The following is a 12,308-nucleotide window of genomic DNA, read 5'->3' as shown; positions in this document are numbered from 1 at the left end:
TTATTGTAGGCTAGCAATGTTTCAAATGGTGGCCCTTCTACTGGTCCTTCAGTTCCTTCCGTCTTCTGACGGCTGACTTTACTGTGGCGGCAGAAGTGGTGTCGTAGGTCCAGGCACCACCAGCTACCGTTTTCATGCGGGAACCACAGTGCGAAATGCCCACAGCTCGTCTCTTCATCTTGGTTTTGCCACAGAAGGAGCAAGTGTACTTGGCGTGCTGGCTGATTTCAATTGTCTTCACCATTTTCCGGAGGGAGGCACCATAATGGGTCCCGTATTTACCCACCATTCTGACCTTCTTGGTGCATTTAGCCATGTCGCCGCCACCTAGGTCTGAGCCCAGAGAGGAGGAGACCTGTTGATTGGCTCCTAATGGAAACTAAAGGTAAAGGTATAAAATCATAACATTGAGATGAAAGTTAATAAATATTGGTATATGTAAATAGGTTTTATATAAGATGGTTACATCTCTTTTGCTTAATTATATTGTAGGATAGACATGTTTCACTGGGGATTACTTCCCCTGGGTGGCATTATAAGACAGGACTTATAGACCTGCCCCTCGGGAAATATTTATTAAACAAACTAAAGGAAACTGATAGTGTTACCTGGGACCGTACAATATAAAGGAAAACTAAGAACTAATATTCAGGGGCTAATAGAAGTGACAATAGAGATTTGCTCTTGGTCTAACCTGTGCACTTAAAAGAGGGTCTTTACTGAGTACCTACCGTAGGCAAGCTTTTGAAGGCATGATAAATTAAACCCTAACGTTCTAAAACACAGAACTCTTAAATTTCAGTTTTGTTGAAAATCTTCTCACTGATATAGAAAAGCAAATTAAAGAAAATACAGTTATGCAAATGCATTTTTAATAGCATTTATGTGACAGACGATTTCTATCACTGAAGCAAACTTGGGTCCACTCACTCGCACACAGTGAAGCCGATCTACTGACACTGGATTGTGGTGGAGAAAAGCGCCGTGTCGATTGTAAAGATGCCAGTACCAGGCTCCTCTCTTATGTCTTGGGAGTGGTCCCTCAGAGCTAGCTGAGAGGCTGCCTCCCGGGCCTCAGGTCCTCAGAAAGTCTGCTGAATAAAACAGAATTCTCAACTTTTCGGTTGTGCACTTTTTTCAGTTGACAGTGTTGTGTAAATTGTTGACAAAAGCTAGAGTCTCCAGAGAATTTCAAAGCTAAACTCCTGAGAAAGCTACAACTTCTCCCATCACTGAGACTTCCACGGTCCATCTGGGCCAGACGTGTGGGTAGAGAATGCGGAAGAGCGCATTCTAGTAAATTTGCACCGCTCAGACCATGTAATGCAGGAGGGGAGTCTTTGGGTCGTTAGGAGGAACAGAAACCTGGCAGGGGAAAAGGTAGAGGAAAAGAGAAAGGTGATGGACTAGATTCCTAGAGCTGCTCTAACAGATTATTACAAACTATGAAGGTTCAAAGCAGAGACATTCATTGCTGCATAGTTCTGGGGGTTCACACTGAAAATGTTGGCAAAGCCATGCTCTCTGAAGGCTCCAGGGGGAGCTCGTCCCTTGTGTGTTCCCAGCTGCTGGTGGTTGCTGGCAATCCCTGGCATTCCCTGGCTTGTAGCTGCATCACTCCAGTCTCTTTCCTCTTGCATTTTACTATAAGCAGTAAGGAGAAACCAGGCTGCACCTTCCACACTGTACTTAGAAATCTCTTCAGCTAAATATTCAAGTTCATCACTTACAAGTTCTACTCTCCACCCAGCAATAGACTGGCGCTACCCCGAGGATACACCAAGCCACGTGTCTGACTTCTTTCTTCCCCGAAGAGCCCTGCAGTCTCCCACTGCACCCAGGAGAGATGATCAGACACTGTGACTGGCTTTCTGGGCAAGATTTAGGTCATTTACTAAGGGCCTTTTGGACCCACCACAATAACCCCAAACAACAAGTATAACTTTGGAGATGTTGGTGTGATACCAGGCACACGGAGAAAAAGCTTTCAACTTGTCAACGCTGAAGCACCCACCAAGTTACGGCGCAATATTTCTGTCTCTTTAAAGGCAAACACTTCCTTCACTGGCCCCACCCAATCTGCTTCCTGTATCAGAGGTTTCAGAGGGTGCAAACATTTCCCCCTCATAGTTAAAGCAAAAGCACCGGCTCAAACAGCTTCTTTGGAGAAAACTTGACAACTCATCAACTCCTTCAAAAGGTGAGCCTGGCTGAGAAGAGGCCCCAGAGGATAGAGCTGAGAGGGGCAGTAGGATGCAGGGAGTCTGCGTGGGGGTGGGCTCCGGCGTGAGAAGGGACCAGGTGGTGAGCAAGCAACGCAGTAAGGAGGATGCTGCCAGAGTGCTGGTGGTGGAGGGGAGAGAGGGGAGGAAAGATGTTTATGAGCATAATGTCCATACATCTCATAGTTAACATGACAAACTTCTGCTGAATACTGTACCGTCTGTCTAGTCGCTGTTGTGATAGATATTGAGTACCACTTGATAACCCAGAGTTTTCCCTTAGTAGGAAATGAGTGTCCCCAAGGCAGGTCTTCAGAGCTGGAAGGCAATTCAGAGGCCACCCAGTCTAAACCCCTGTTTCTTTTTTTTAATTTAATTTTTATTTTATATTGGAGTAGAGTTGATTTACAACGTTGTGTAACTGTCAGGTATACAGCTCAGTGATTCCGTTATACATATACGTATATCCATTCTTTTTCAGATTCTTTTCCCATATAGGTTATTACAGAATATTGAGTAGAGTTCCCTGTGCTGTACAGTAGGTCCTTGTTGATTTTACTGAAAAAGAATCAGAACCCCTGAGAGCATGGTGACTCTCCAGGGATTACCCAGGTCACTAATGACACAGGAAATGTAGAATTCACTTTGAATGCTTTCTGACACTTCACAGAGAGAAGCTGTGTCCCTAATAGGGTGACATATGAGGTGAGGAGCGGGTGCTATGCAGAGAGGATTAACTATGCTAAAAAAACATGTGTGTGAGACCCCCTCCTTGCCTTCCCTAATTATAGTCTTGCTAACCAGTTCACCATTCGGGAAACAGTGTGGACTGTCTTCCCCTGATCTGCCTCTGACCTGACGTGGACTACAGAATGACGGGTCCGAGAAGGAACAAGAAGAGGCCGTAGTGTGCAGTGCTTAAGAGCGAGCATGGTAGTCAGACAGCCTTTGAACTGGACCCCTCTCTGCTCAACACCTATTAGCACAATGACCTTGGGCAAGTGTCTCAGAATTCTTGAGCCACATCAGTCTCCTCATTTAAAAAACTCAGGTAATAAAGTTAGCTTCCTTGCAGGTTATTTTTGCGAGTAAGTGAGACACAGTTGACCCTTGAACAACACGGATTTGAATTGTGCGGGTCCACTTACATGTGGATTTTTTTTCAATAAATACACATTCAGCTCTCCATATCCCTGGTTTTACGTTGGCAGATTCAACAAAACAGGATGGAAATTTCCCTCCAAGGTAGGTGGAATCTGCCAATGTGAAAGCCCTGATATGGAGGCCAACAGTACTAGTCATTTTACCTGAGATATTTGAGCATCTGTAGACTCTGGAACACGTTGGGGTCTTGGAATCAATCCCCCCTCCACACTGATATGGAGGGATGACTGTAATATACAAAACATACTTATTAGGGTGCTCGGTATACAGTATACATTCAGTAGCGGTTACACTACACCCAGGTTATTTTTTTTATTGTGGAATTTTTTTTAACTTATTGAAAGATAGAGGGAATAATATAAGGAACTTCCATGTACCTATACCAAGCCTCAACGATTATCCGTTTATGCCAGTCCTGTTTCATTTATATAGTCACCACTCCCCAGCCACCCCAGATTACTTTGAAGCAAATGTCAGACCTTGTGTCACTTTATCAGTAAATATTTGAGTATGTATGTCTGAAAGATAAAGACCATTTAAAAAAATTACCAGACTCAGACTTCAAAAAGCAACGAGAATTTCTAGAAAATTACCAGTTATATTCACATTGCCCTGATTGTCTCATAATTTTAAAAATTGTTTGAAGTTGCGCCCAAATGAGGTCCATAAATTGCAATTCACTGATATCTCTTAAACTTAACTTAACACATAGGTTTCTACCTTCCTTGTTTCTTGCTATAAAATTTCTTTAAGAAAGGGGAGGTCTTTTGTCCAGCAGAATTGGAAGTGTACACTTTGCTGATTACGTCCCCAAAATGTCACCTGCTCTTCTAGTTCCAGTGTTTTGTGTGCATCCTGTTTAGGGAGAAGCTTGGTCAGATTCAAGTTTGGCTGGTGTTTTGGTGGGAGTACTTCACAGGTGCAGTTGTTAACGTCAATCAGAAGGCACATAATGTTTGGTTGTCTCAGATATTAATGATTACCTTGAGTATATGTTTCCTTAAGGGTCACAAATTATGATATTCTAATTCTATCATTCTTTCTTCATTTAATAGATGGAATAAACTTATAAAAAGAAACTTCCCCTCAACAATCCTTTCATTTCCACGAGGCACAGTTATATAAGAAAGACAAGATAAATGCTTTGTTCTTTCCCTTTGTCAACGTTCAGAATGACATACTCCTAGCATACTCCAAAGGGAACAACTGACTTCTTCTAAGAAGATGGCATTGCTATGAACACATAGATTTTAACTTATTTGATATATTTCAATCCCTTGAAATCATTATTCTTACCGATGCTCAAACTGTCTCATCTTTGTCCTGTTGGGGATTGTCTTCAAGTTGGCTCTTAAGCCCTTTTGATGGGATCCTAGTAATTTTTTTCATAGCATCCTTGCTGTCTAGTATGACAAGATGGTCTATGCTCAACTCTTACATTGCCTGGCCCAGACCTGGAATCCATACTTTCTCCTAAGAGCCCTAAATTTTTGGTAGGAAATGGCATTTGAAGATTACAATCTGGCACTGAGGGTGCTCATTGTTGCTGGGCTTATCATTGTTTTTATGCCTTTTCAATGGATTTCAAAACTATACAAACACACACACGCACATACACACAACTAAGAATAGGATTCCCGAAAACAATTTTCTGCAGGTTTTCTTTTTGGGGCGGGGGGGGGGGCATTGCTTAACTATATCCTACTGGGGATGGACAAAGAAACTACTGCATTGTCAAGTCTCTAGGACCAATTTTTTTGTGGTTCATCCACCACACAAAATACAATCTGGCTAGTTTGTTTCATTTGCTTTTTACTAGTATTTTGAAATATAATTTTTGCTGTATAATACATGCTTTCAAGATCAAATCTATGAAATCTGAGTATATCCAAAGGAGTCTAGTTCCCAGCGTCTATTCCCAGCTTCCCTCCACCCTGTTTTTTCCATCCCCAGATAAGTAACTTTTTTGTCTGCTTACTTTTCAGATTATCCTGCCATTGCTTTTACGTATGATTGAAAAAATATATATATTACATTTTATATATGTAGGCTCCGGTCCTCCTGGTTAGAGAAATGATAGTAAACTGTTCATTATTTTCACCACTTGGCTTTTTTTGCTTAATGATATATCCTGGAGATGTCTCCATAGCTGGACATAAAGATAGATCTCATTCTGTTTTAGTTGGCTAGTACTGCACTGTGTGAATATACCTTAGTTTATTCAACCAGGCCCGTACTGATGGGCATTTGATAGGTTTTTGGTCTTTTGCTGTTTCAAGTAGTGGTGCAGTAAACAGCCTTCTGCATAATTTTTTTCTGTATTTTTGTCAGTGTACCTTTGGGATAAATCCCAAAATTGAGGTTGATAATCAAAGGGTAAATGCACATGTACTTTTGCGAGATATTGCTGACTTCTCCTCTAGATGTTTCACACTGCTTTTCCATTCGCACTAGCCATGTGGGAGAGCACCTGTCTCCCCTATACCTTTTACTAGTATATTATGCCAGCAAACTTTTGGATTTTTCCCAAACCTGTAGGTGAGAAATCGTATCTTCGTGTAATATTAAATAATTAATTTAATTTTTCTATGTTTTGATATATTTTTCTCTATTACAAGTGAATGTTAGTCTCTTTTTATATATTTAAGGGATATTTACATTTTTTTCTTTGAACTGTTTATTTATATCTCTTTCTCCATTTTTTATCGTGTTGCTGGTCTTTTGTTTCTCTACTTTTAGATATTCTTTGCTTTCTTTTTTTATTTTGTAATTCAATTATAGTTGATTTACAATACTGTGTTAGTTTTAGGTGTACAGCAAAGTAATTCAGTTGTATATATATTTTTTCTGATTCTTTTGCATTATAGGTTATTACAAGATATTGAATATAGTTCCCTGTGCTATACAGTAAATCCTTGTTGCTTTTGTATTTTATATATAGTGGTATGTATCCATAAATCCCATATTCCTAATTTATCCCTCTTCCGCCACTTTCCCCTTTGGTAATCGGAAGTTTGTTTTCTATGTCTGTGAGTCTGTTTCTGTTTTGTAAATAAGTTTATTTGTATTTTTTTTAGATTCCACATGTAAGTGATATCGTATAATATTTGTCTTTCTTTGTCTGACTTACTTCTCTCAATATGATAATCTCTAGGCCCATCCACGTAGCTGCAAATGGCATTATTTCATTTTATTTATGGCTGAGTAATATTCCATTGTATATATGTACCACATCTTCTTTACCTATTCATCTGTCAATGGACTTTTAGATTGTTTCCATGTCTTGGCTATTGTAAATGGGGCTGCTAAGAACATAGGGGTGCATGTATCTTTTCAAATTAGAGTTTTGTCCAGATATATGCCCAGGAGTGGGATTGCTAGATCATATGGTAACAATATTTTCAGTTTTTTGTGGATCTGCCATACCGTTCTCCATAGCGGCTGCACCAAATTACATTCCTACCAGCAGTGCAGGAAGGTTCCCTTCTCTCCACATTTTCTCCAGCATTTATTTATTTATTTATTTATTTATTTATTTATTTATTTATTTATTTATTTATTTAGCGGTACGCGGGCCTCTCACTGTTGTGGCCTCTCCCATTGCGGAGCACAGTCTCCGGACGCGCAGGCTCAGCCTCCATGGCTCACGGGCCCAGCCGCTCCGCGGCATGTGGGATCTTCCCGGACCGGGGCACGAACTCGTGTCCTCTGCATCGGCAGGCGGACTCTCAACCACTGTGCCACCAGGGAAGCCCTCCAGCATTTATTATTTGTAGACTTTTTGATCATGGCCATTCTGACTGCTGTGAGGTGATACATCATTTTAGTTTTGATTTGCATTTCTTCAATAATTAGTGATGCTGAGCATCTTTTCATGTGGTTGTTGGCCATCTGTATAGATATTCTTGGTGTAAAAGGAAAATTGCCCCTTGCCCCTCTTTTATATAAGTTGACATTTGTGTTTTAATTTGTGTATGGAGGATTATTTACTTGTTTGTTTGCCTCACATTATCTTTTTGGTTTTTATGTAATCAAATTTAGGAGTCTTTTTCCTTACTCTATTTCAAATCTTAGAAATATTTTCCCACCCCCAGGTTACAGTGATTTATCCATGTTTCTTCTATTATCATATGGATTTTTTTTTTACATTTAAATTTCTGATCTATTTGGAATTTGAATGGCGTCAGGAGGTGGATGCAGTTTTATCTTTTTCTGTATTGTTATCTCAGTGTTGCTTATTAGTCCATCTTTTTTCCCATTGATGTGAGATGCTGCCTTATTGAATATAAATGTAATATAATATAACTGAATTGAATATAAATGAATATAGTGTGATCAGTTTGGTCTACTCCTGAATTTTCTGTTTTTGTTTCACTGTTCTCTCTATCCATGCACCAACATCATACTGCTTTAATTATACAAACTATAATGTTCTACTATCTGGTAGAGCTAGTCTTCCCTCATTTTTCTTTTCTTGATTGCCAAGGCTAATTTTCTTTTGTCTTCATCCAAATGAACTTTATAATCAACTATTTTAGTTGCATGAAAAAAAAAGCGATGAAAAAAATTTTTATATTTATGTAAAATCATGTTAAAGAAGTATCTATTCATTTAAATTTTATGATTTAAACATGAATCAGTGTGGGGCTTCCCTGGTGACTCAGTAGTTAAGACTCCACCTGCCAATGCAGGGAACACAGGTTCGAGCCCTGGTCTGGGAAGATCCCACATGCCGCGGAGCAATTAAGCCCGTGCACCACAACTACTGAGCCTGCGCTCTAGAGCCCGTGAGCCACAACTACTGAAGCCCGCGTGCCTAGAGCCCATGCTCTGCAACAAGAGAAGCCACCGCAATGAGAAGCCCTCACACTGCAATGAAGAATAGCCCCGGGTCGCCGCAACTAGAGAATGCCCGTGTGCAGCAACAAAGACCCAATGCAGCCAAAAATAAATAAATACATAAATAAATTTATTAAAAAAAAAAGAACATGAATTAGTGTTGAATTTGGCCAAATGTCTTTTCTGCACCTAGTTCCTTTTCTTCTTAACCTATTAATGGGATGTGTTGCAACAATCAATCTCCTCATGTTGAACCACCCTAGTATTTCTGAAACAGTAGTACTTAATCAACGTGTATTGCTTTTTAGTGTCTAATAATTTATTTAGGATATTTGAATCAATACTCACACATGAGACGTGTATCGCTTTATTTGTTGGTGAAATCGTGGTTAGCTTTTGGGATCAACATTACACTTGCTTCATAGAAAGAGCTGAATGTTTTCCTTCCTTTTTATGTGATCAGGAATTGTTTAAGTAGCACTGAGATTATCAGCTCTTTAAAGGTTTCAGTTAATTCCATGTGAAACCATCTGGACATGACTGTTTTGTGGGGATATTCTTTAAGTACTTTGTTATTTCTTCCACAGCAATTGAGCTGTTTATGTGTAATAGAATATTACATATTTGCAGGGAGGAAAAGAAAGAAAAAAAGAGTTGGGAGTGGTTCCAACTTGCCCAAATTGACCCTTTTTCCCTCTCCTTCTTTTTCTTAAGATCTTGTGGGTACCTAAGCCCCAGGGCCTCTTGATATAAACATGGCTGATGCCCAGGACAATGCTCTGAGGATCGTGCTGGTCGGGAAGACTGGAAGTGGGAAAAGTGCCACAGCAAACACCATCCTCGGGAGAAAGGAATTCGAGTCTAAGATTGCTGCCCAGGCTGTTACCAAAACTTGTCAGAAAGCATCCCGGAAATGGGAGGGGAGAGACCTTCTCGTTGTTGACACCCCAGGGCTCTTCGACACCAAGGAGAGCCTGAACACCACCTGCAAGGAAATCAGCCGCTGTGTCCTCGCCTCCTGCCCCGGACCTCACGCCATCATCTTGGTCATGCAGCTGGGCCGCTACACGGAGGAAGAGCAGAGAACCGTGGCGTTGATCAAGGCTATGTTTGGGGAACCAGCCATGAAGCACATGATCGTCTTGTTCACTCGCAAAGAGGAACTGGAGGACTGCAGCCTAAGCGACTTTTTGCAGACTGCGGACGTAAACCTGCGAAGCATCCTCCAGGAGTGTGGAGACCACTGCTGTACCTTCAGTAACAACAGTACAGACTGGACTGAGAAGGAAGCTCAGGTGCGGGAGCTGGTGGAGCTGATAGAGAAGATGGTGCAGAACAACCAGGGGGCTTACTTTTCCGATGCCATATACAAGGACATAGAGGAAAAGCTGAGAAAGCAGGAGGAAGTCTTGAAGAAAATCTACACTGATCAATTAGAAAAGGAAATTAAACTAGTAGAAAAGGAATATGCCCATAGACCACAGGAAGCAAAGGAGGAACAAATAAAATTGCTAACGCAGAAGCATGATGAACGAATGAAAAATATAAGGGAAGAAGCCAAGGAGAATATATTTCAAGTTGTTTTCAAGGAGATTAAAAATATGCTTTCAAAAATATGGCAAATGTTTTGGAAGTAGTGTCAATTTTATTTTTACTTCTCAATTTACTATAACTTGTTAATAGGCAGTTTGCATTTCCCAAAGAGGACTAAACCCATGAACTAAAATCATATCTTCTTTCTGACGTCTTCTTACACTCTGACCTTGTTACTCTTTCCATTGAGTTATGGGTCTATATCCCCTGCCTTGAAATTGGATGGACTTTGTGACCGCTTCGATAAATTCTGGGTGGTTGAAGCAACACCATGTGACTTCCAAGGTTAGAAAGGGAAAATGCCTCCTTGCTGTCTCGGGGTGCTTGCCCTTGGAATTTGGCCACCATGTTGTGAGGAAGCCCCAGTCACCCACACGAAGAGGACTTGAAGTCACTGGCCCACTCCCCTGGCTGATATTTCAGCTGCCAGCCAGAAGCAGCTTGCCGGTCATGGAAGCGAGGTGACACCGAAGTGCATTCTCCAGTTGCCAACGGATGGAGCCGCAAAGAGCAAAGATGAGCCATCCCCACGGGGTCCTGCCCACCTTTCAGATTCATGAGAAAAATAAATGATTGTTGATGTTTTAAACCACTGAGTTTGGGGATGGTTTGTTACGCAGTGAGAGCTAACCAGAATGAAATATCTTCCCAGCACAGTCCCCACGACACCCGGCTCCCAGCTGTCCTTCTACACAATGCCAGTGAATGTAAGAGGTTATGAAATTGACATAAGCAGGCAATGATCTATTTCAGAGAGTTCAAAGAGTCAATTTAGGAAGATTCAAATAAGAAAGCCTGCACACGTTCAGTGTCAGCCCCACTGGTAATGTGTCTTATGTCAGTCCACATCTATGAGTACTTTGTTGGTGAAGCACCAGGCTTCTCTGGCACCATTCCTCTGTGGTTCATGGAGATGTGGACGTTGATAAATCCTCTGATTTTTTTTTTCTGTCTCTCTCTTTTTTTAAGGTACCATCCTAACTTTAAATGTCCCTGCTGTACCTTAGAAATCTCTTCTGTGCCAAATATTTTTCTTGCCTCTGCAGATCCACAGTTCACCCTTCTTTCACTCTAGCTTTTTGCCTGGGAGGCTGATCGATATGGACTACATCAGTGGGATCTCTCGCTCTCTGACTTTTGCTCCGTTTCTGCCAATGGGAAATCCAAGCAGGAGAGCTCTTGAGGATAGAAAAGCAGGGTCAGGGTATCTGTTTTCCTGCCTCTCTCCCTGCAGGGGCCTCTCCCACTAGCTGCAACCCTAAGCCGGAAGCTCATAACTCCTCCCCTGGAGGCTCTCTACCCAGCTCTCCTTCTGGGTTCCAGCTTCTGTTCACCCCTTAGGGTAAGGATGTAATTTCCTCACTGTTACCAGCCCTCTCCCTTGTCATTTCCAAACCACAGCTTGTAGGAAGCCCCTGCACTAGGCTCTCCTCCAACTACTTCATCATACTGAGCCATCTGTTTTCTGCTGGAATCCTGATCGATACATCTTATGATACCTACTTCTTTTTCTCTTTCAGAGCATCCCCTGACTTTTGTTGTTGTTTTTCAATTCCCTCTAGTGTTTTCTGCCAGCAGAAAACTCTCTCCTGACTGTTGAAATCTCTGGGACAAGTTTACCCACATGGACTGTGACATTGGCAGTGAGCAGATAAAAGGTTCTGTCTTGCTAAAATAATTGCAAACCTTCGAAGTTAGAGGGATGATTCTATATCATTTATAATGATGGCAGATAACCCAAACTCAAATTGTTGGAATTTTTACAGCTGTCCTTTGCTTTCCCCATGAATGTGACTCAGAGTATTTACTGCACTGGTGAAATTTAGGGAGGCAGGGATTCGAGATCAAATCTGGAGAAAATAGGATCCCAAATACCTGCTCATTCTAAGGTTCGTCACAAATATTATGAATGGAGTAAAGACAGCAGGGAAGAAAAGCCCATTGTGAGAAAACATTCATAATATATGTTGTGACATAACACCGCTGGTCCAAACTGCTATTCCCGATAACACAATTCTTGTATTTAGAGGTAGTTCCTTGTGAGTGATTCATCAGTGCAATATTATCTCTAGAGAGCGAACTATTCATGCACTGCCCTGACACTTTCATTTAAGAGCCGTTTAAATGACATTTTCTCTCAGCAACTTGCAGAAGCATTATTAATTCAATTAACTTGTGTGTATCTAGGCGTACGTTAGGGCCTATGGACGATGCAGCTTATATTCCACTTTGGAAGGTAAGACATGCCCAGAGGAGAAATCAAATAAAAATCATCGACATTATCTTCTCCCGTGTCGAAGGAATTCTTGCCCGCTCGACTATCTTCACAATGCTTACATCCCAGTTTTCTCTGAAGGTGGTTCTGAGTTCTGAGGTCTCTGGAAATTCCAGCATTTTTTGTGTGCATCATTCCTAATTGTTGAAATATGTGAGAGCCATGACCCATAATTGGGGAATTAAAGTAGGATTCATAGGAGAAGACTTGAGGAA

At 41.2% G+C, this 12,308-nt stretch overlaps 2 protein-coding genes across 3 annotated transcripts; one reads left to right on the top strand and one right to left on the bottom strand.

Annotated features, from left to right (window-relative positions):
- Positions 1-14: 14 nt before the first annotated feature.
- LOC137228677 (large ribosomal subunit protein eL43-like) lies at positions 15-335 on the bottom strand. Its single transcript, XM_067745580.1, has one exon. The coding sequence runs from the start codon at positions 314-316 to the stop codon at positions 38-40; it is 279 nt and encodes a 92-aa protein (XP_067601681.1). The 5' UTR covers positions 317-335; the 3' UTR covers positions 15-37.
- Positions 336-2,060: 1,725 nt separating this feature from the next.
- On the top strand, positions 2,061-10,412 carry LOC137229456 (GTPase IMAP family member 7-like). 2 transcript variants are annotated; one of them, XM_067747399.1, is made up of 3 exons: positions 2,063-2,200; positions 3,014-3,273; positions 8,940-10,412. In XM_067747399.1, exon 3 carries the CDS (start codon positions 8,981-8,983, stop codon positions 9,860-9,862), a length of 882 nt encoding a protein of 293 aa, XP_067603500.1. In that variant the 5' UTR covers positions 2,063-2,200; positions 3,014-3,273; positions 8,940-8,980; the 3' UTR covers positions 9,863-10,412. The 2 variants fall into 2 exon arrangements, with proteins under 2 accessions (XP_067603499.1, XP_067603500.1); XM_067747398.1 differs by lacking the exon at positions 3,014-3,273 and having other exon boundaries at positions 2,061-2,200.
- The last annotated feature ends 1,896 nt before the right edge of the window (positions 10,413-12,308 follow it).

This window comes from Pseudorca crassidens, chromosome 8 (genome assembly GCF_039906515.1).
Source record: "Pseudorca crassidens isolate mPseCra1 chromosome 8, mPseCra1.hap1, whole genome shotgun sequence".
In the NCBI taxonomy this organism is placed as follows: Eukaryota; Metazoa; Chordata; class Mammalia; order Artiodactyla; family Delphinidae; genus Pseudorca; species Pseudorca crassidens.
This window is presented reverse-complemented; position numbering and strand designations above follow the sequence as displayed.

What these genes read in the sequence shown, in the direction of transcription:
- LOC137228677 (XM_067745580.1), bottom strand. Translation starts at nt 316, where the DNA reads ATGGCTAAATGCACCAAGAAGGTCAGAATGGTGGGTAAATACGGGACC.
- LOC137229456 (XM_067747398.1), top strand. Translation starts at nt 8,981, where the DNA reads ATGGCTGATGCCCAGGACAATGCTCTGAGGATCGTGCTGGTCGGGAAG.